Below are 22,970 nucleotides of genomic sequence, written 5' to 3' on the forward strand. Positions count from 1 at the left end.
TGACAACACACATTTGTATGGTACTATTTTAATTGGCTGCTGAAAGAATCAGGTATTTACATCCAGGGATGTATACTGTAAAAAAACAAACCAAAAAAAAATCATTAGTGAATCGGCTCAGCAGCTTGTGGCCATCCCGGTGATGATAGACAGGAAGGTCCCAGTGGCAAAGCTGGGATTGAGCAGAAGCTGCTCCAACATCTCTCTGCCTTTCTCCCGTGTGGTCACGGAGCACATGGCGCTGCGCCACACGCGCACCAGAGTCCCGCCTGCAACAGCAACAGCACACTTAGTCACGGTTAGGCACGGGCCATTTGGAGGTCATGACCAAGACAAGACCAAGACTCTTGGAGTTCCATACTGAGACATGACCACGACTTTTGGAGTTTGAGAGCATGGCAAGATCAAGTCCAGACTGAACTAACCCTACTTTGCCAAATTCCTACCCAGCATGGAGTTCATGTTCTTCATCCAGGAGAAGACGGACAGCGTGTGGTTCTCTTCCTGACTCATGTCACTTATGTTGGGTGCTTGGTCTCCATCCTATTCATCAAGCGCCCCCCCCCAAAAAAAAGCAAAAAAACAAAAAACAATTCGTTACGTCACATAAAGAATGAAAAGAAAAAACATCCAACTTTATTACAGGCTCCACACTAACCTGCAGGATGCGTCCCGGCAACGGCGTGAGAAACAAGATGGACTTCTCCATGGAGGACTGGAAATTGGCTGCGGACACGTACTCAGCCGAGTTGAGCCAGCTGGTGGCAAAGTTCACCTCGGGAGCTGAGTAGTAGCTCTGCCTGCATGACGGGAAGAAATACAAAATTGAAGTAAGTACTTTTTTTCTCATTGTTACTTTTGGCTGGCAGGTTTTTAACAGAGCATTTGCTTTGTTATTTGCTAAACTGACAAATGTTTTTTCATTTCACGACAAAAACAATCTACTACAAAAAATCCTTGTAAAAAGACGTCTTTGGGATTGAATGAGTTAATGCCAAATAAAAAGCTAAAAGAAGACAATATGAACTCCATGGCATTAATAATGACAACGCACACTAATGAAAACAATTGTGTGCGAATATAAAATGTATCACTTTTTTAAATTAAAAGTAATCCTGTAACATTTGATAGGATTACTAACAATAATTATTTCTAGTCATTTCACAAAGTTTTTCCAAAACAAAACAGAGCGCATATTTGTATTTTTATTGTATTTTTCCATCTGGTTTCTTGTGTACGCCTGGTAATGGGTGTTTTGCCAAAAATTTTGAAATATGACTAATATGACCCCCCTAAAAAAGTGATATCTAGTAATAGTGGTCATATTTAAAAATGTTCTATTTTGTTTCAAATGTGATAATTGTGTGATATCTTTATTTTATTATATGTATACGTATACGTTTGTAAATCCCAATGATGGTGTATAGCGTTAGGCAAAGTCACGCCACTTACTTGGCGCTGCAGGCGGAAGCGGCATTCAGCGAAGCCATGTGGGCGCTCCAGTAGAGACCGAGGATGGCGTCTTTCTTCTCGTTCACGTCCATGGGCGAGTCCTGGTAGGTTTTGAGGCCCTTGGGACATGTGGGGAGAAGTGAGACTCCGCCCCTCATTTGTAGCTTGCAATAACGCAATCGCGGCATACCTGGAAGAAGGCATCCCACTTGGTCATGACATCAGAGTAGCTGATTGCGCAATCGGCGTAGGTGGTGCAGTAGCCCTCGGAGCCTTCGGGTGCCTTCATCTGGACCTGGCGCAGTAAACTCCCCAAATTAATACATTAGGAGTCAGGCGCACGTACCGCGGATATCTGGCGTAATTACTAGCTAGCTATGCTTCCACCCACAAAAACCTTGTTTACCTGGACGTCTGGTCCAAACAAACCCTGCTTGGCGGCGGACAGGAAGGGCAGGACTGACACAAAGTGGTTCACACCTGGAGGACCAAGAAGACCAATTTTCATTATCGTAGGGTTTTTTTTTTTTTTTTGGGGGGGGGGGGGGGGGTATCACAGTCCATACTTACAGCCCCACCAGCTCTGGGGAGAGATGCAGGTGACATCTCCTGTTGCCAGTCCACAGGTTGTGTCGCCGGTTGGGTCGGCGAGACGGCCTGGCAGGGACGCAACACAGCATGTGAGTGCAGTGTGAAAATTCAGCTTTACCATTCCTAATTTCAACCCATTGAATCTATGGATTGCTGAATAAAGACAATGAAGAAGTTGATAAAGATGACCCCAGAGAGGCTATGTTTCTGCCATGTGAAGGGTAATTGCAACAAAATAAGGACTGGCATCATGTTTTTTTAATTTCAGGTAATTTGATGCACGCATTTTTTTTTCTTCTGTATTAGACTAACCTGTAACATGTAGAAATGCTATAAAAAAGTTGTTGAAAGTTGATTTATATTGCTTTTTTCCTCTTTTGTCGGTGTTAAAAAGGATACAGTTTTTGGTATACAGTACTTATACAATTCTTTTAGAATAATCTTATTTAGATGTCGGTGTGGCGAGTAAGTGGGGGGCAAAAGGTTTTCTCTTTTGGGGGGCAAAATATAATTGAAAAGCACTCGCATAAAGGCAAACAATATCACTAAAACAACTTAGCAATGAGTTGTTTCGTGCACTAATCAGTTTGCTCTTAATTTGAAAACAACTGCACTGTTCCCATCACAGATTAAATAGCATTAAATTTAAATTTGCTGATACCTGCATGAATCCAGTTAAAATCTCACTTATCCTCTCAAGTGTCTTCACATACCCCCCATGGAATACTCATACCCCCGTTGGAAACCTGCAGTTCTTGAGAAATGTGGAGTCACCAGGACCTAATCACTAATCACATAATATGACTTTTTGAGAGTACAAAAAGAGGATTATCTTTGTTCTCCTACCTGAACTCCCCATCCATCCGAACTGCAGGGGCAGGCCCCACAGGGGACTCTCAGTAGCCCCGGTGCCCATGGAACCCATGTAAGGATCGGTGACGCCGATAATCAGCCGGTAGAAGCTCATGCGGTCCACGAAGTTCCACGGGTTGGGCTTCACCACGCCGTTCTCCACGGTCATGTCGCTCACCTGAGCCACCGTCTCGCCCCACGAGATGGGCGCGCCGTTCTGCAGGATGACGGCCGAGTAGGCGACGGACGCCGCCAGGAGCAGGACGTAGCAGGAAGCCGCGAGACGCTGCATGGCTAAAGGATGGACGGGAGAGGTCGAGAGCACGGAACGCTGGACTGATGCCAGAGATGCTAGCTTTTGTACTCGGCTCGCGGACGTTCTCGCAGATGTCCAGCCGCGTGACGTAGGGTCAGTGGACCGGACAGACAGATAAGGAGTATTTGGACAAGACTGTTGACTTTGAAATCAATGGACTGGCTGCACCCTGTGAGTCTGAAGCAGTCAAACGTATTCCTTATTCCTGCAGCATTAGCATTTTTTTAAACTGATGGGTTTTTTTTTTGTTTTGTTTTGTTTTTTTGGTCTGTAAAAATGAGCTAATGCTATCAGCTTGGTATGGCTAAAATTAAAATGCATTAACACAAATACATTTAAGGGTAGCTGTTGCAGTTGGTTAGGAAGTTGGTAAATTATGATGATTTTTTTTTTTTACATTCCCTTTTCTTACAAATGAAACCGAACAGAAAGTTCCACTTTGACTTTCAGATTGTTAATGCTTTAAGAAATGGATTGAACAAGTTTAACAAGTGTTTTCTATTTAACTATGTCTTGTATATATTATGAAGTACAATATTTATTGCATCTTTTCTTCATTGACATTCACATTATCACAAATTTTGCTGTCAGCTTTAATGTCAGACCGGTTTGAATGAAGATTTAAAACAGATTTGGAAGCGATTTTAAATTAATACAACATTTCTCAGATTGTAGTGCAATTTGTTTCAGGCATCACCATGTGTTAAGTTCAATGTTCTGCGTTGTATGATGGCCTCTGTGCTATAGCACGATGTGTACTGAAAAATATTGAGCAAGTTGAATGTTCAGTGGGATTGCCATGTGACTTGCGTCAACATATGTCCAAAAAGCTTTTGTAGAATTTAAAGACAGTCAAGTCTTGTTAATGTGACCTTCAAACAAAATACGATTGCATGAATTTGCTTTGACTAGAATTTTGTTATTGTAAAGCATCCATCAGCACTGCATGTCCTGCAAAGACTTTGAGATGATCTCTAGTTAAACGAACTCTTTATATTCTTTTTTTATTTAAAAAAAAAAACAAAAAAACTACAAGACTACTTAAGGCCTTTTTTTCAACAATAAAGCTTGCCAAATGCTCATTGACAACGAAAACAATTTTCACTCTCAGATGTCGAACCATTAAATCTTCACGAGTTACATTTATTATTAAATTGATCAATTCCGTATGTTTAAAAGTAAACTAGTGCTTTGTTTTCATTGGCCTGATGATTCGACATGCTGCGGCAACGTCATATCCTACGTCATTTATGAGGGCGGGACGACACTTCGAAGTGGCCAGCCGGCGTCAGATATGTTTAACATGAAAATGTAATATTTTCATTTTTTGTGATTTGAACTTTTTATGAAAATATGATGTAAAATAAAAATAGATTTTGAACATATTTTGTAAATTATTTTTCCATGAGTTAACACGGGGCTATTGCGTCACGTGTCGAGGCGGGTGGACACCAGGAAGTAGCAGTGCGCGACTGTCCACCACCGCCGCCCAGGTAAAATAAATCGAACTTTTAAACGTTACATCCTGAACAAGATGCACTTTATCGGAACGCTTATTTGTAAGAGTTGTTTTTGAGAAGGAAAAGACGCTTAGTGTGTTTTGAAAATGAGTCGACGTGATTGTTTCGCGTTTTTTTGGAGGGTGGGGGGGCATGAACTGACTTAAAAACATTCGACTCAGAAGTACGCCAATAATGGACCTTTTTCACCATTTGTAATGAAGCACACCTGCATCTCATTTCCGCATGTTGGCACGCTTGCCAAGCAATTAAAAGTCTGCTGTTTGTTTTGGAGAAGTGAAGCTGAACGCAAGTTATTTTTGTTCCCCAGAAACTACTTAAACGTGTTTTTCCTTCCAGTTGTCCATCATGGCCTACCAGGCCGGGTTTCCAGAGGAGCCCAATGCTTTGGTCCAAAGCATTAGCTCCAACATCCAGAGGCTCACCTTGCTGAGTAATACTAACGCACGCATGCATAAAAAACACTCTTGACTTGAATTACATTATATATCAATAAACATTTGGCTTATTCGGCCCACATCATGAAAAAGAGTTCCTGATAATCAACGGGATATTGTGTAATGTTTTCTAATATGCACGATAGCACGTAATCTGCAAAATTTGGGCTGGGGCTTTGAGTGAACTCACCAATCTTGTTGTGCAGCCTCCGAGCTGCAGAGGACTCTGTCGCTGCTTGGGACAGATCAGGACAGCGACCAGCTCCAACATACGCTGTGAGTTTTCCCCGATACTCCAGTTTGGATTTTTATTCCTAAAACTTGACCTCCCCAAACTGCGTTTCGCCAGGGAACAGAAACAGCAACAAGGGAACCAGCTCGCCAAGGAGACCGACCGGCTCATCAAAGCCTTCAGTGGGCTCCCCGTGGGCGCGGACCAGGTACTGAATGTCTTATTTCTTGAAGATTGATACCGACAACATTCTATTTTTCAGCGGCAGAGGAAGATCCAAAAGGAACGTTTGCTCAACGACTTCTCGGCGGCGCTCAACGCGTTCCAGAAGACGCAGCGGGAGGCGGCCGACAAAGAGCGAGAGTTTGTGGCCCGGGTCAGGGCCAGCTCCAGGGTGTCGGTGAGTCTCTTGGACCAGGGTGGTAAATTAACACCTATGTGATCAAGTTTGCATCGAGAAATTGTATTTCCTCTAAAAAAAATGCACAAATCTTGCTCTGGTTTGATGAGGAGTTGATGGGTGTTGATGGTGCTTTTTTTTGTGGTGCCTTTGAAGAAAAATATATATAATTTTTTCCTTCTTTTTCTGTAGGGGGGCCAGTCTGATGCTCATTATGGAGGCGTCACCCCTTTCCCAAGGTCCCACTTTAATTACCTCTGGATAAGTTTTATCTTCTTTGTTTTTCATTAGTGAACACTGTTGCGTTTGCAAAAATGGAACGATGAAACGACTATTTTCACAGCATACCAATAAATCGTTCAGTTTTACTTTAAAATGTAGTCGTTGGAACAAGACAGTTTGTTTTGTAGTTACGTGAATGTTAATCACAATGTACGCATTTCTGCAGTTATTTATCAGTGAAGTACTCTATGCAAACGTGGGAGAAATATACACACAGTCCTTGGGTACAAGTATAGACATTTTTGTGTTTAAAAAAAAAAAACCCTGTAAAAGAAACATTTTGGCAAAAGTACTGATTCAATTTTGTAATAATGTAAACTGACATACACAAAATTATTAAAAGCAATTTCAACTTCAAATCTTGAGGTGACAATGCATCACAAATCCCACAGCTTTTTTGAGCACCCTTCTTATTCCATAAACACAATATTAATAAGAACAAACTTTTCTGCCGTGATAATTTTGTCGTTCCGAATTTGTCGCCGCAGCGACATGCAAGTGCAGGATCAGGCCGAGGCAGTCAGCGAGGATGACCTCCGCTTGATCCAGGAAAGAGAGTCAGCCATCAGGCAGTTGGAGGTATCCTAAGCGCCTAATACGGCTACTCAACAATAACAATTTCAACAATTGGCATCAAACTTGGTCCGTTTGTTGTTCCCAGTCGGACATCACGGACATCAACGATATCTTCAAGGACTTGGGGATGATGGTGCACGATCAAGGCGACATGATCGGTAAGATCATTTTTTAGGAGGCTTAAGTACCCCATGGAAGTTCCCGTTCAGATGCAAATACAAGAAATACATCCCGTTTGGCTTTTTTTTTTCCTGTGCTACTGTATGTAGACAGCATAGAGGCCAATGTGGAGAATGCAGATGTGAATGTCCAGAATGCCACGCAGCAGCTGGCGCGTGCCGCCGACTATCAGGTAAAACAGATAAGGAATACGCAATCGATGAACCACCTCCCGTGGCCTCCCTTTCTAGGAAAAGTGGTACACGGGAAAGAAAGTTCACGCGTGCCATTATACACAAGATTCATAAGATCTCAAACTCACAAAAACAAAATATTTACATGTTCAGTGATGAGTGCAATAGATTTAATCCAGGCATTCTCAATTACATTTTGCAAAGGCCCCCTAGGAAAGACACCTTTCATTTTTGGTACTATTTTTGTTTTTTGTTTTTATTTATTTTTTATTTATTTATTCTTTTTATCTTTCAAGCGGAGCTCTCGGAAGAAGATCTGCATCCTGATTCTAATATTGGTGATCGTCGCTGTGGTTGTGGGACTCATCATCTGGGGCGCCGCTCGAAATTGAGGCCTCCTTTTTTCCCCACTTTGTCCGGCCCTCACATTGTCTCCTGCTGCCAAGAAATGTTAAAAGCTCAACGGGCACCTCATTGGGTACGCACACGCCAACTACTCAGTCAATATGATAAGAGCTGTAGCAAACATTTCTGTCCAAGTGTTGAGCTGGAACGGGTCCAGCGTAGAACTCTGCTAAGGCCAAATCCAAATAAAGCTGACAGTGGAGTTTCACTCCAGTCCTGTAGGTGGCAACAACAAGCTTTTTATTATTATTATTATTATTATTATTATTTTTAACTACAGTGCCGTCCAGTGAATCATGTTTGTTCACTTAAGCAGACTGTAGCAATAAAATAAGTTCACTTTTTGACATTTATAAATCTATCATGATCAATACGGCTTGTGCATATCTAAATTTGGCACACAAACCCATGAAACATTTCATGGTTTTATAATTTCAATGATAGCTTAAAGCGCACAAAAATAAACTGTTCATCTCATGAAATGACATAATTACAGTGAGATGATATTCAATAAAGGAGTTGGATCAAAATTGTCCTGCTAAATGCTTTTTGGCGAGTGTAATGAATATTTGCAGTATACTTTTTTTTTTTTAACCTTTTCCTATGAAATAAAATACTTTGATAATAAATCACACATTCAACTATGTTCTAATGTAGTTATGCACCTTTAGATGATGGCAAGATGTGCATTAAAAACATTTTTGTGGGCTTCTGTACCTAAAAGATTTTCTATTAGTGTTGCAAGTATTATGCAAATTATAACCACAATATTGCATGTTATTGTTCAATGAATACCTTGCTGACTATCAATCGAAGCATCATTGTTGTACAAGTGAAGGCTGCTTTTTTTTTTTTTTTTAATATATGCGCTTGTATTAGATCTCATTGAGATTGTGCAGGTGTGCCTAAATGTGGCCAACGTTTTGCACAGTCCTCACAGTTGGTGAAGTGATTGCACATTTTGGCCAAACCTAGCTGCTTCCAAAGCACTGTTTGAAGTATAAGCCTATTTTTAAAATTAGCATGTGCCTGTATGTGGAAAAAAACAAAACCCTTTTTACGAAGTTATATATTCACTTAACATGAACTAGCCTTTTCTTGTTTATATGAAGGACGCTATGATAAGTAAATAAAGCAAACAAACGGAACAGATCGAAATGTTTACTATGACCTTTGTGCTGCCTCCAATGTGTTCATTTTGTTTTAATAAATACTGCATACCTGATCATAGTGACGCGAGCGAGTCATTTTTGGAATGGGATGAAGATGTTTGCGGGATCGTATGGCGAGCCTGTTCAGGTATTTTTTTGTTTCATATGTATTCTGTATTGTTGAACTGTGTTACGCAGTGTCAGCGTGTCAATTGTATCGACTCAGCATATCCTGATTTTAGAGATTACTGAAGTCAGCAAAAACGTACGTAAATGTTGGCTGATAGCAGCTGCCGAGATGCCCTTTGCTTGCATAGCTTCATAAATGACACTTTTCCACAAATATCTGAGCAATTTTAAAAGATTGAAAGCCAAACACAGAGAATATAGAAGTGTGCTTGTAATAGAGCCTACTGAAACACTGTTTTAAATCGCACCGATATATAAGCTGCAGCTGCAAAAATTGAGAAAAAAAAGTCTTATATATATGATGAGGATGAGAGGCGACACTACTGTACTATAAAGCTACAGGGCTCACATCATGAGAAAAAGGTTGCAATTTATAGTCGAACAATAAACAGCATGTGATAACTATACATAAATGTTTTTTTTTTATTAAAAAAAGGGCATACGAGCTATGTATCTTGGGTCAAATTGAAACGACCATTTAGTATTCAAAACCAACACAGCGCGTCATCTTGGCGCTGGAAACGGGCTTCCGTGACGGGGGATGAGATCACGGGGGCTCGTAAACGCCGGGCGAGTCATCGCGGATTTGGCCGGCGGCGGCGAGGTGGAAGTAACAGATTGCTGACGCGCAGGAGGAAAATGTCGTCTTGGCAGGGTGAGCGTGATGGCAGAGGCTTTGGACGCGCAGGTGCGAAGACATCATCTGGAACCGCCAGGAGGTGCGACAACCGTTTCTTTTGGAATGTAGAAAGTTGCTGCTAAAAGCCCAGCGTGTTTTTCCTACTACGCGCTTTTGCCGGGAGTCTTAACGAGGTGTAGAGTTTGTGCATAGTAAAATGTTCACATTAAATTGAAGGTGCCATAAATAATCTCTTTTTAAATTAATGTATTTTTTTTAACCTACCAGCAGCTTCTTCTAGTCTGGAGACACCGGCCAGCTGAATGACACACCAATGACAGGCATAGAATAAATTAGAATACCTCTATTGTCATTGTGCAGTAGGAAAAAAGAAATTGACAGCACTGCTCTGATTAATAAATAAATATGAACAATACTGCATTTTACACTCAATAAGGCGCACCAGTTTATAAAGCGCACCTTTAATGAATGCTCTATTTTGAAAGTGTTTTCGTATATAGGGCGCATAGAATAAAAGCTACAATAGTGGCTGGGGTTGCATTTTGCATCCACTAGATGGAGCTGCACTAAAGGGAATGTTAACAAAACAATCAGATAAGTCAGCTCTTTTCAGTGTGTTATTGTTCTTGTTTGTTTCTCTACAAAACACACTTGATTGAGGATATTTATTCCGTGGAAGGAGGCGGAGCCAATGAATCTGCCATTTTGGTTAATATTTGACTGGCAGATATTAGACCTTTTAAAATCTGCAAAAATGTGTTTTTTTTTGTTTAAATCATAATAATGTAAAAAAAACATTGATAATTATGTTCATACAACCTCAAAAAAGAAGTTTACTTTTTTCCCCAACGTCTCTGTAAAGTAGCTAAACTGCTAAAATTCATTTCTATCTTTTTTTAATCAGCTGAAGAATTGGTGATCAGAATTTATTCATAAACCTGTATCTGTTTTTTTTTAGAAAGTACAGCCAATTTCGAAAAACAAAAAGGTATTTATAAGATTTATTAGAGATCAAAAGCCATATTTTTATTTACTATCATTGACGCCAGTTTTTATGATCATGAAGTATATAACATTCTTTTTGCTTTTTCCTAACAGACATGATATATTAAATCCAGCATGAGATACAGTTTTTCTCCATTTTCCATGATGAGGTGACTTCAAATGGGTGAGTAATTTTACTTTTAGTTTTACATCAGTCTGCGGTTTATGTAATTTTATGCCTATGAAAGTACAGCTCAACTTGGACAGTACAAGCTGACCTAGCTTATTGCTGACAGAGCGCCATTTTCTGTTCAACGACAACACATTATGCCCAAAACTAGCAATATTTCTTCCCCGATTGTTCAAATGTAAATTGCCCCTTCAACATTTTTTCCAGATGCGTGTTAGTATTGTGTCCCGCTTTCCGAACCGCGCATTGCTCGCCACCCTTTCAATCCGATTTAGAGCGCCTTTAAAACAAACATCAGGGCCAAACTTGTCACTGTACATCAATGAGAGCTCATTACAGAATTCAACTGTAGAGCACAGAAGGGTTTTTTTGTATGATGCAGTGACTCATTCACACGATGACGACTGTGACTCAAAGTGTGACTCCGCCACTTGAGTTTGTAGCCAGGCCAAGGTCTCCTTTAAGTGTGAACGGGAAGGAATAGTTTATTTCCATTATTAATGCAAGTTAAACTTTGCTCTGCTGAAGTCACAGTTTTTGACAGTTTTGTCTTGTGTGTGCTCCTCCTACGTGTGTTTCAAAAAATAATAATTATAGAAGGTCATGCACACTGTCAACGTTATGCTAACACGTGATGCAGGCTCTGGAGGTGGGTATTGCTCCCAGCAGGGGGCAGTAGTTGACTAGCAAAATGCTACTGTAAAAGGCTACGCTGCAATGTTTTTCTTATGTCCGGAGGTCATGTCATTTGATTGTGCAGGAGAGCCACATTCTCTACAGGCCCTCATTTTTATCATTTCTCATAATTTGTACAGTGCTTCTTTGTTAGTAGCGTGCAGATTCATCAAATCAATTAAATAAATAAAATAGAGATTTATACCGGGGCTGAGCAATAAATCGGTTTAATTTGTCATTTTAAAAATTGAAGATTTTAAAATGATGTGTATTGTAAATTCGATGTTTAGCAAAAGTGGCAGAATGAGTGGTTTAAAAGACATGTTTACAATAGTTACTAACGACGTAACTTATTCAGTGCCAGCTATTTTACAACCCTCCTTATTCTAAATAAAGGGAAGGATAAAAACTCAGAATTGAATGTCTAGACACGTGAAAGATACGTAAAAACACATATTTGGGATTAAATGAAACCAAGTTATGCACAAGCAGTGAATGTTATTTTTCGTAAAAACAAATTTAAAATTAGCTCAAGCTCATGAAAAAAAAATGCCAAAGGTGATGGCATGAAAATGTAACTACTGCATTATCGTTGCCAGTTTCAGTAGCCCATTTGAGGCATTTTCAATTAGGCTAGGTCTTCAAAGGACTGTCAAAAACTTCCAAATACTTTTGCATAGCATCAAAACTCGGCAAGAGATCTCAGATGTCTGCCGAAAGGCGTGCCAAAACCGTTAACTTTAGCATGGCTTTATTCCATTAGCGCAGCATCAACCGATTCATATCACTGTGTTGTTGTAGCCGCATCCTCAGAATTCCTCTCGGCAGGCCAGGAATGCCAACTTTGACTTAAAAAATATTTTCACTGTCATGTACTCTCTCTCCCAGAAGAAATATTTGCTCATAAATAAAAACGAGGTACAGCTGGCAGTGTCGGCGTGTACACAAAGTTTGACGTTGATGGCGAGCGCCGGCCCACAGAAGCTTCGTGGCTTCTCCTTTTTGCGCTTCTGTTCATCTTGTTTTGGCAAATATTGACGTTTTTCTCAACAGGAAGTAGGTAGCGAGGTGTGCCATGAGATGTTCAAGCCGCTTCAAAGTGACACTTTTCAGCCAAGGTACACCTGAGTGTACTCACATAGGACACACGGCAGCCAAAGATAGACATATAGATTGGAGAAGATCAAAGGATGGATTATGCATAATTTACACGGTTTTGGCATGTAGCCTTGGACCCCAATTACCACCTCAAAGATAACTTGTAATTGTACCCCCCAAAACACCTATAGGCCCAAATAAATGCTAACCTTTGGCTAGCCGTATTGGACTTTATAACAAGGGGCTAGAATGTAGCCTTGGACCCCAATTGCTAAATCCAAGCTAGCTTCTAATTGTAGCCCCCTTAGCACCTAAAGGCTCAAATCAATGCTAACCTGGGACCAACCCCGTTGGAGTTTATAAATCGGCACTCTCTAACTTCCACAAAGTCTGAAATCTAAACTTTAATCGCACGGTTCAAAACCTACGCCCCATACCTCAACAGCCACTAACCCTTGAGTCTCCTTCTAGAGGGGATCCCATGGGCTCCCAAGCTTCCAGAAGCCCATTTAAACTGCAAAACAGAGGTTTCGTTTTAAAGATCGATAATCTCCGTCCCCCCTTGTAATCCCCTATAATTCCCTCACCTCCTGCTCAACTTTTTTGGCCCTATCTCTGAGCTAGTCCACCATTTTTCCGTTAACAATTTCCATCCCGCAGACATTCTTCAGGGCCAGGAGGCCGGGTGTTTTTTTTGCGCGACAAAAGATGGACGGTTCTTCAAATAAGTCGTTTGGAAGTTTAAATGTCATCTGGGTTAAAACGGCCTTCATATGTTTGCAGAGAGTGGCGTAACCACGGAGGAGAATTGCGGGGAGACCAACGCGACCTCGCGTGGTGACGCCACTCGTGTCGTAACCTCCGTGAGCAAACTCGCCGTTGGTGGGAAAGAACGATGGAGGTAGCTCCGAGGTGGCCGTGTTGTTCTTACGAGGGAAAAAAAGGATGTGGTCAGACCACACATACAGGTACACACACACACACACCAAATTTCAGATCTTGCCATTGTGTTAAATAGCAGCTTTTGACACACATCTACGTCCACATAATTCATCCAATTCATTCAATATCCAACATGTTCCAAATATTCATGTTTTTTTTTTTTTTTATATTCCAAAGATTACGAGTTTTTCCAAAATTCAAATCACCCAAAAATCTCCCATTCATTCCCATTGAGGCTGAATTTCTCTGAGAACTTATTTCGCATTAATTCCCAATGGCACATTCAAAATAATAGTTTCAGCTACAGCTGTGCTCATTAGTTTACATTACCTGGTAGAAAATATGAAGGTTACCGGATTAGTCGCTACAATACTAATAGTTGTGGAGCTCTTCGTCCTGGTCATCGCTTCACTCACTTACAGCTGTAGGTTTATGAGCCCAAAAATCTACGTTTTATGCGTAAGGCAGTTTGACGTAGGTGATTGACAAGGCTGACGAGACGCGCCGGAGAAAAAGTGCCCCGGAACGTTCGGGCCGACCCGTCTGGGTCAGAGGCTAAGCGGGGAAGGCCAGAGGTTGGCGAAGAGCCGCTGGGCAAACAGGACGCTGGCAAGGTGGGGTGAGGAAACGGAGTTTACTCGCAATGCTGTGATATCTTCGTCACACCAGCTGGAAGCTCGCATGACATTTTTCCCTGAGGAAGACTTGGAGACATTAGGTATTGGAAGAAAAAAAATCAGCTAGAGAATTTGCAAGATAAAATCAAAATTTGAATACAATAAAAGTTTCTGCTAAAACTTTCGGTTACAGGATTTTTATATATATATATATATATATATATATACATATATATATAGATATATATATATATATTTTTTTTTTTTTTTTTCATGTTTATATGTGATTGCAAATGTCATATATACATCAAATTTTCTCAACATTAGTGGTAATTGTATATGTCATATACGTATATTTGTGTGTGTGTTTGTATATGACTTATTTAAACATGCGTGTTTGTATATGACAAACATAATATGCGAGTTTGTATTAGTTCTGGTTTGGTTTAATGAATGCACAGTATTTGTGTAAACATGACTTCTGGTAAGGATCACTGAGTCTTAGTATTTTGTGTATTCCGGTAAGATTTGAATAAAATAGTTTAATCATCTTAGGCTGGGTCTGATCCCAGGCTATCATTTTTTTTTTTTCAGTTTTTCTCCTGTGGCCGGTTCAGTTTGACCCTCAAAGTTATAAATCTACCCCCACATCTAACAAAGCTCCCAATATAGGCTCTTCTTTTTGCGGTGACCTTAATATATCTTGCTTCTATTTGCCAGGCACACATGCTTTTTGTTTGACAACACAAACTTTTACGAAATGTCTGCATTCCTTACTGGCTTCCACTAACAAAGCATTTTAGGGTTAAATCGTTGTTTCTCTACTTTCATGTTTTGCTCTTCCTGTACCGTGCTAGGCGAGCTTTTTAAGCTTTTTCTTTTTTTTTTTTGCTCACGTTGGCCTTGGCAAAGGCATGCAGCTCCTTGCGTGAATGTGAATGGGCTTTTTTAAGTGTTATTCTATGTCTGATTCTACCTTCCGTTTGACTCCGTCATGAAACCAAACAAATAGCCTTCTTTCCTGCTGGACAAAAAAGCCACAAACAAAAGCCGACATCTGGTTTTTGTCTGTACTGGAAAAATGGTACTGCCAGCATTCGGACCCCTCATAACAGACTATGAAGTAGTAAAGTGCACTTTTTGGCCGGTGCACTCGATGGTGGAAACAGGACCTAACGGAGCAAACTGTACCTTGAAAAGTGCAAGCATAGTTTTTGGACATGTTGGACACTTAACTGTGGAAAAACACTAAAAAAAATCTATTTTTTTTATTTTGTCTGGGCCAAGAGTAAGTAATCTGGATGTTCTGGCAAATTCCTGCTGGGCTGAGCTGCAATAGACGCTGTTGGGGCTATTTTAGATACATTATCCATCTGGGGTTGGGTCGCGGAGCAACAGGGTCCACATTGTTTCTGAGTCTTTATGCTATTGGTTTAAAAGAAAAAGATAGGAAGGCTGCAGTACCACATATCGCCAGCAGAAAGTGCACCTCCATCTGTAAGCGGAAGCTGAAGCTCCTCCTGGTATTTCAACATAGTTCCTTGGTGCCCAGATGCCACTAGGTGGGACAGAAGCAGTATTTTTATCAGTCCATAGGCCTCCAAAAAAAATCTAAAGCTCCTCCTGTTATTTCAACATAGTTCCTTGGCGTCTAATGGCACTAGATGACACCAAAGCAATATTTTAATCAATCCGAATCTGCAAACGGGATTTGATGTTGGGGAACTTTTGTACCGCTTGTTGGAAACATTACGCAATGAAATACACGAGGGATATCGAACGCGTCAGTGTAATGCTTTTGGACAGCTTGACGGTTTTAGGTTATGCCAACAGACGGTTAACATTACAGTCATGGAAGAGGAAACGTTTGGCATCCAGAAATATGGAAATTGGCAATCATGAACCGTGTGTAAGTACGATCCATCTACAAAGCGTTGCGATGTTTGTGTCTGGAGCAAACGTCGCATTGACTGATTGATGTTTCCATCCGCCGATGACATGCTGGAACGCAGCTGGTGTGATATTTTGCACGCAAAGTCCCTTTTGTATTATATAATTTCAAAAAAAGCCAAACAGGACATCGGACCTCAATCGTTTGACTGTGGCTCACTTTTCCACCTCGATGAGAGGCCATTTTGTTCGCGGGGTTCTCGCTCAGACCGGTCTGAACTGCCCCTCGCTCGGGGCACGGGGCATCAAACGATATTTTTAATCAAGCGGTCAGAAAGCTATTGCGCAAACATTCGAAAGTAGCTTAGGTCAACAGCGCGGCAGAGCCCCGGTTGTGTTCGCCGGGTGGACGCAGCTCGCCGCCAAACAGGCCGCTCTTTGTGTCGGCGTTCAGCCGCCTCACGCCACAGCGCAGCGCTCAGGAATCCTGTTTGTTTTCTTTCAAATTTCTCAGCGAGTACGTTTTTAAGGCGCGCATCTGTGTTTGCGTCCGCCACGCTGCAACAGTGCGCCTCATTGAGTCTGGGCTCATTTGGAGGGCGAGGGCCAAAGTTGACAAGCTTTTAAAGTGGCGCATATATCGCCGCCCTTCGACTTTTAGCTTGTGTACATCTTGGGCCCCCTCGCCGCTTGTTTGTATGGATGCCGACATACTGCAAAAAAACACCCAAAGTCCGACTGAGATGAAAGATCGTTAGCGTGGTCAGCGATAGTTGAAAGCTGAAGGCCCGATTGAGTCTAGAAAGCCTACTTGTTCTTTGCCAAAAATACATATTTCTTCTTAGCTCAGAGTTTTCGTTTCCGGTAACAAGGTCATATATATGGGTGTCATGAGAATTGATTTAAATTGTAAAGCCGGTTTTGATTTAACCGAACTGAATTGAATACTGTAATCCTCCAAGTGTAAGACACACTTTTGTTTCCCAAAAATGGAGGCCAAAAGTATGAGTGCGTCCTATAAACGGTAACTTCAAAATGAGAACCATACAAGAAAGATTGATCCGTCAAGCCGAGGTTTGACCTGCAGACGTGGATTTTTGTATCGGCCGCATTCTTACAATAATTACCGTAACGGTACGAACTAGGGGGCGTGTCAGCTGAGGTCATCACGGTGTTTTTAAAAAAAGAAGCGAGCAGACTGCACCACCGTCTGAGTCCATCCTTGTTCACACACAGGAATATTACTTAAACGGACAGGATCATGTAAAAGTTATGATGTCTCCAGCTAATTCAATTAAGAGTGGCAAGGTATGGACCCTGTGTGCACTGGTTAGAGAACGCAAAAATGGATTCCATTTGACTCGTTTGACTTTATGTGTTGGGCAGATAGCTCGCAACCTCTCTGTCCAATGTAGAAAGTTTTTTAGCTATCACTGCTAGGTGGATGGCTTGCTAGCGATCTGTGTTATGTCGATGGCCTGTTAGCCTGTTAGGAATCTACTTTATGCTAGGTCAATGATTCTCCAACTATCTACGCTAAGCTGCTGGCTCACTAGCTGCCTATGAAATGTCGATAGCCTGTTAGCTACATATGCCAGGGGAATTGCCTGTTAGCTATCAATGGTAGGTAGATGGCTCACTAGCTAGCTATACTAGACAGATTACTCACTAGCTTTGATAGACAGATTGATAATTTGTTGCTGCTGTGTTAGCGCCCGTGCGCAACAAAGTGCAACTCATTGAGAGTTTACTCATTTTGGTCACGAGGGCCAAAGTTGACAAGCCTTTAAAGTGGTGCAAACATAGCAGCCCGTCGACTTTCAGCATGTGTACATCTCAGGGCGCCCTGGCAGCTTGTTTATATGGACACTGACAGATAGCCTTGATGTTTATTCAATCCAGAAAGTTTGCTTTTTAACACGAAAAAATCTATTTGATTTTTTTGTGCCTCTGCAGGCTCCTTGGCTTGGTTTTGAGTAAATCAGCTTATTAGACGTTTATTACAGCTCACTAATGCCATCATTGCTGACTGGACAATCTCCTTGGACTTCATTGTTCAATCCACGATGGGCAAAAGTGCACTAAAATGTTTGGCAAATCACCATTACACTTGTGTCATAGTTTCTTTTAAATATACTACAAATGATGACATAACGTTTCCAGAAAATTCTCTCATTCTCATTCATGACTCTCGTACATATTTTTGAGATGAGTGAGCCCTCTGACGGAATAGTATCATCGGCCAATGAAATCCACTTTTTTCTTTTAATTAAAAACAAACGTTTCCATGTTGTGCTTGTATAAACAGCAACTGCAAACTTCCTGCAGTAAATCCTCCAATGAGTCTAGATTCTCGAAGAAACAAAGTAGGATGTATTCAAATGAAAACTACATATTTAAGGATATATAAAGACTCAAATGTTTCCTTTATTGTAAAGTGCAACTTCAGCAGTTCATGTTTTTAGGAAATGAACATTCAGTACTGAAAATCCACTTGAACCCAATTTTAGGTACTTATTTATATATTTTTTTCAAGCATTTGGCTAAAAGAGGTTCTAAAATTGTCTGCCAATAAACAAATGAAGTACTTAATCGACTACTTTCGGTAACTCAATTATAAAATAATTGATTCATTCGGGTATGTAAGTACTAAAGTAATTGATTACCTTATGTATTTAAGCCCAAAGGTACTCACTTTAAATACTAAAGAAATAAAGTAATCAAATACATACATCAATCACAATTGGTAAATATTGGTACTAAATGAACCAAGTACTTTTGTAATCAATTGCTTTAAGTACTAAAGCAATCGATACTTTCAGTTCTAAAATACTTAAGTAATGAATCACTTTTAATACTCAAGCCCTAATCGATTACTTTAGATAACTCATAACTAAAATAATAAATTATGTTAGTGCCTTAAGTAATGGATTCGTTTAGTGCTTAGTATATGAAGTAATTAATTGATTACTTGAAGTATTTGATTTATTTAGTGCCAGCCATTTTTAGACCCTCCTTTGGCCAAACACTTGAATTTTTTTTTCAAAATTCAGTTAAAGAAAAATCTTCACTCTGCACAAGGTCAACATAAATGTTCAAAAACGTTGCAGAGTGACACCATGTCCCTGAGTCCGTGTCGTTCCTGACACTTAAATATTTCTTTCCCTGGCGTGACATGTTTCTAACCCTTTACTGCTCCATTTCCAGTAAGCTGAGGAAATGCCTTCACTGGGCCCGGCCCAGTAAACTGCCACATATAAATGCGTCCCCTTTTCCAATTGGGCCGCTGTGAAAAGCAACTCCTCGCGTCCCGAACATCCCGCACCTGCATAAACACGGGCGGGCGAGCGGGCGGGCGGCCCAGGAGCGCTGAATGGCCGCCCTGCAAGGCGCAATAAAGCAAACATACCTGCAAACGCTTACCGTGAGAAGACGTACAAGAGAAGCCTTTTCAATTTGGATCGTAAATCAAAGTCGGCGAGAAAAGTCGATTTAGGCTGTCAAAATGTTGGGGGTAACTCAATCCGGGATCGGCGCTTGTCTCTATACTCGGGGCAGGGGCGGCCAGTGCCCCGCCAGATTCAGCAGATGGTGCTATTATAATTCCCTCTAATTCCAATGACCCTGAGAGCTTAGAATTTGGCCTTGGACCAAAATAAGTATAAATTGAGCTATTTGAGGCCCTACACAGTATTAAGTGATTCTCTGCCAACTGTTTTTAAAATGCAGCGGACCCCGGGTGTACGACGTCCCTGCCTTAGGGTTTTTTCATCTTATGACATGGACCGCGACTTTTTTTGTCCCCTTTTACATCATAGTTTTTCACCTTACGATATAAAAAACAACTTCTTTTCTCAAACAGGGCGGTCAGTGTGTGTCTTCGAGTCATTCCGCGCTCATACGTTACTACATGCGTCACTGCCTATGTCACTACAATACTGATCTGCTATTGGTCTGCTTCATGGAGTCATGGAGTTACGGTGTCAAAATGGTGGTATGGTAAGATTTTTTTTTTTTTTTTTTAACTTACCATTGCACTCCATAAAGCGTGTCACCTTTTCTAATATTCGTCACACGATTCCATTCGGCATCTCAAAATGTCGTGCCTTCTGAATGCCCTAGATCTAATACGCAACTTGATTGACGACATTATTTGTAACGGTATACCAATTGTTAAGTGAGGAATGTATTAATCTCTTAAAATTCACAATTGCATGATTTTCTGCTGGACTCCTGTGGGTTTCATCTTGGTTGCTATATGCCATACGTTGGGACAGTCCTAAACCCGGGGCCTTTACGATTCCTTTACCCCAGACTTTAAAAACAGGAGCAGATTTTTGGCACGTCGGTGGGGAAAACCAGTTGAGAAAGTTGTGGGATAATTGGCTAGTGTCAATTCTTGAAGCGTAAAAGTGTGAGACCAGGTCCTCTGGAGACAGGCTATGCTTTTACAGAACACCTAGCGGTTGAGACGCACCTACCAGCGGAGGCAGACAAGGCCCCGCATTCACACGGCGTCACACAGCACCCCCGCGTTGCGTAACGCTCACACCGCCTGCGCTTTTCAAGCATTGTATACCGTGAACTGTTTTCGGACGCCGGGGACTTGGGCCCGAGAGTCTGAAGTTTAGACGGACGAGGAGCGGCTGATTAATGTCTCTTGGCACGGGCTCGTGTTTAAACCACAGAGGCTAAAAATGTAGCTGGAGCTATACGGCAACAACGGAGACATTATACAATATCCGGAGGCTTTAACGTGTCCGCTGTTAAACCCCCAAAATATTTTGTTGATTCAGCAAATCATAACTTTGTTCCTTCCTCAGTGCCTCCTCCTTGGCTGCTGATAGATTCATGAGCTAACTGGAACTAGCAATGAAACTAACGGGCGTTAGCCTTCGACGTGCTTGTGATATTTAGACGACTTGAACTGAGCTTTCTTGAACACAACTTTGGGTACTCAACTCTGGAAGTAGTTAACATATTATACGTGGTGTTATATATGGGTAAAGTTGGGGTTTTTGGTTGTGGGTCAGTTTTGGGGGTTCCTGATCATTTCGATTTGTGGGGTTTTTGTGTCATTTCCCTGTTTTTGTTCCCCTCGTGTCTGTCCTCGGCAGTGTGATTGTATCTGTCGGTGTTTGCCTGCCCCCACCTGTCTGTGTTTACCTGCCCCCCCCGTGTGTCAGTCCCCCCTGCCAGTTGTTCCTGTGCAGATGTTTGGTGTCACCTGATTAGTTTTGAGTGTATTTAGTTCCCTGTTTAGTTTTGCTCTTTGTCAGATCATTTTCTTGTGTAGTCGTGTCTACTTGCCAGCTCGTGTTTTTCGCTATGTTACTCGCCTGCCAGTATTTTGTAGTTTTCCGTCCAGTTTTTTCCACGTCCTATTTTTGCCTTCCGTTTCGCTATTAAAAATGGCTTATCTCACACATTCCCTGTGTTGTAGCTTCCATGCACCTGGGTCCGTAATCCCCGCAACCATGCCAGCAGTTGTCCCATCCTCGCCATCCCTAGACAAGTATGGGCCAATGGGAGGGTAACTCTTTAACCTTAGCTCAATATACCATAGCTAACTTAGATGTGGATATTCAGTATATATACAGGAAAGAATCGTAATATAGGTCAGTCATTTTGGTAATGATCAGGATTGTTTGTCCTTTTGGAGATCTGTTCTGGTTTCCGTCGCCAAATGGAGAAAACGGGTCACCCGCTTCTCGTTTACCACCTCGGTACGACATATTAGCTCATGTCACGAGCGCCCCCGAGGTCGGAGAGGCGTGTGAAACTTTTGACAACGAGCTGAGTGACGCCGCTGTCCTGCGTCATCACTTCCTCCTCACCTTGCTGAGGAATCCGCCGTCACCCCCACCTCACACCGTCTCGTTCCGTGTTGTTGAGGCCGCGATACTTTTCCACTGCCGCGCTCAAAATGACCATTCGGAAATGGAAAAGAACACACTGTTTCCTTGAGTCGCAATAGATTTACATTATATATGTTTTGATAGTCATATGTAGGAAGTTGAAATGAGGACTTTTTTTGCTCTTAACTCATTCACTGCCACTGACGATTACAGACGTCGGGAGATTCATTTGAACTGGATTCATTAGAGTTAAAAATCGGGTAGTTAAGTTATACCGCGCAGGAACGCGTGCGAAGATGTTTTCGCAAAGCGGCACGAAAAAGCGTCTGGTACCAAAACGACCCGCCTTGACCTCCCCGGCTAGCTGACGCACGGACCGAGTGCGGTGGCTTGGACGGCACGAGGTGGCGGCTCAGGTTGAGCGTTGGTGTTTGGCCTTGCGGCTCACACTTACACGAGGGAAAAGCCCAGACAGGGAGGGGTCTTTTTCATACTCTATCTGGAACCAATTATAACCTAGCATGGGAACGCCGCTAAGGCACTTGCAGTTTGATTCCGTGACTTCCACATAGAAGAATGAATTCAAAATATTTGTACAATAATTTTTAGAGGAAAGAATTGTGTTTTTATTGGCGCCTTTCCCCGTTGAAATGCATGGGGGTGCTTTCAGTCTGTTTTAGCCTTCCCTGAAAAAGAAACAAAACAACAAAACATTTGAAAATGCGTTTTTAATACTGAAAATAACGCTCAATAATATTATGCTTGGGTCCCAAATTGTAAGGGCAATTTAGGGGACTGCATTTCAGTTATCTAAAAACAGGAAGCGTTAGATATGTCATTGTAATTTTTCTGACTATTATACTGTGGCATTCTTGCCAAAAAAGGCAAGCTGGGGTTCAGACATTCGGCAAATCAAATAGCAAAATCCCAGTGAACAATGATAGACTCATTCATTCCCAAAGACACCTTTTTACGTTTTTTAAGAGTCCACATTCAATCCCAGCTACCTATACTGTATGTATGTTCAAAAGGAAGTAGGAAGAAGTATAAAACGTATCTAGTCATACTCCTTGTATTCTATTTTCCCATATGTTAATGTAATGTATTTTCCGCACTATAAGGCGCACCGGGTTATGAAACGCACCTTCAATGAATGGCCTTTTAAAAGCTATTTTCCGATATAAGTCGCACCTCATTATAACGCACGTAGAATAGAAACTGCAGTGTAGTCTCTGGGGTTGCATTATGCATCCACTAGATGGAGCCGCGCTAAAGGGAATGTCAACAAAACAATCAGAAAAGTCAGTCCAATCTTTCAAT

The 22,970-nt window shown here is 41.5% G+C and overlaps 2 protein-coding genes and 1 long non-coding RNA gene across 3 annotated transcripts; 2 read left to right on the forward strand and 1 right to left on the reverse strand.

Annotated features, from left to right (window-relative positions):
- Positions 1-20: 20 nt before the first annotated feature.
- On the reverse strand, positions 21-3,243 carry LOC148406868 (protein LEG1 homolog). The gene is made up of 8 exons (XM_088402827.1): positions 2,890-3,243; positions 2,023-2,109; positions 1,859-1,932; positions 1,643-1,747; positions 1,453-1,571; positions 659-800; positions 447-543; positions 21-269 (listed from the first exon to the last, which is right to left on the reverse strand). Exons 1-8 carry the CDS (start codon positions 3,185-3,187, stop codon positions 118-120), a joined length of 1,074 nt encoding a protein of 357 aa, XP_088258953.1. The 5' UTR covers positions 3,188-3,243; the 3' UTR covers positions 21-117.
- Positions 3,244-4,539: 1,296 nt separating this feature from the next.
- Positions 4,540-8,641, forward strand: stx7l (syntaxin 7-like). The gene is made up of 10 exons (XM_088402829.1): positions 4,540-4,704; positions 5,071-5,164; positions 5,375-5,444; positions 5,518-5,608; positions 5,663-5,800; positions 5,993-6,039; positions 6,571-6,661; positions 6,744-6,816; positions 6,928-7,010; positions 7,308-8,641. Exons 2-10 carry the CDS (start codon positions 5,080-5,082, stop codon positions 7,401-7,403), a joined length of 774 nt encoding a protein of 257 aa, XP_088258955.1. The 5' UTR covers positions 4,540-4,704; positions 5,071-5,079; the 3' UTR covers positions 7,404-8,641.
- Positions 8,642-9,436: 795 nt separating this feature from the next.
- Positions 9,437-14,032, forward strand: LOC148406870 (uncharacterized). The gene is made up of 4 exons (XR_015863760.1): positions 9,437-9,475; positions 10,355-10,384; positions 10,495-10,564; positions 13,127-14,032. It is a non-coding gene; the product is annotated as an uncharacterized LOC148406870 (long non-coding RNA).
- The last annotated feature ends 8,938 nt before the right edge of the window (positions 14,033-22,970 follow it).

Source organism: Hippichthys cyanospilos, chromosome 20, assembly GCF_059441005.1.
Source record: "Hippichthys cyanospilos isolate Australia breed blue-spotted pipefish chromosome 20, RoL_Hcya_1.0, whole genome shotgun sequence".
Classification (NCBI taxonomy): domain Eukaryota; kingdom Metazoa; phylum Chordata; class Actinopteri; order Syngnathiformes; family Syngnathidae; genus Hippichthys; species Hippichthys cyanospilos.

What these genes read in the sequence shown, in the direction of transcription:
- LOC148406868 (XM_088402827.1), bottom strand. Translation starts at nt 3,187, where the DNA reads ATGCAGCGTCTCGCGGCTTCCTGCTACGTCCTGCTCCTGGCGGCGTCC. An exon ending in TCCCCAGAGCTGGTGGGGCT is followed by an intron (nt 1,933 to 2,022) that starts GTAAGTATGGAC and finishes TTGGTCCTCCAG; the next exon opens with GTGTGAACCACTTTGTGTCA. An exon ending in TGCCGGGACGCATCCTGCAG is followed by an intron (nt 544 to 658) that starts GTTAGTGTGGAG and finishes CTTGATGAATAG; the next exon opens with GATGGAGACCAAGCACCCAA.
- stx7l (XM_088402829.1), top strand. Translation starts at nt 5,080, where the DNA reads ATGGCCTACCAGGCCGGGTTTCCAGAGGAGCCCAATGCTTTGGTCCAA. An exon ending in GACCAGCTCCAACATACGCT is followed by an intron (nt 5,445 to 5,517) that starts GTGAGTTTTCCC and finishes GCGTTTCGCCAG; the next exon opens with GGAACAGAAACAGCAACAAG. An exon ending in CAGCCATCAGGCAGTTGGAG is followed by an intron (nt 6,662 to 6,743) that starts GTATCCTAAGCG and finishes TGTTGTTCCCAG; the next exon opens with TCGGACATCACGGACATCAA.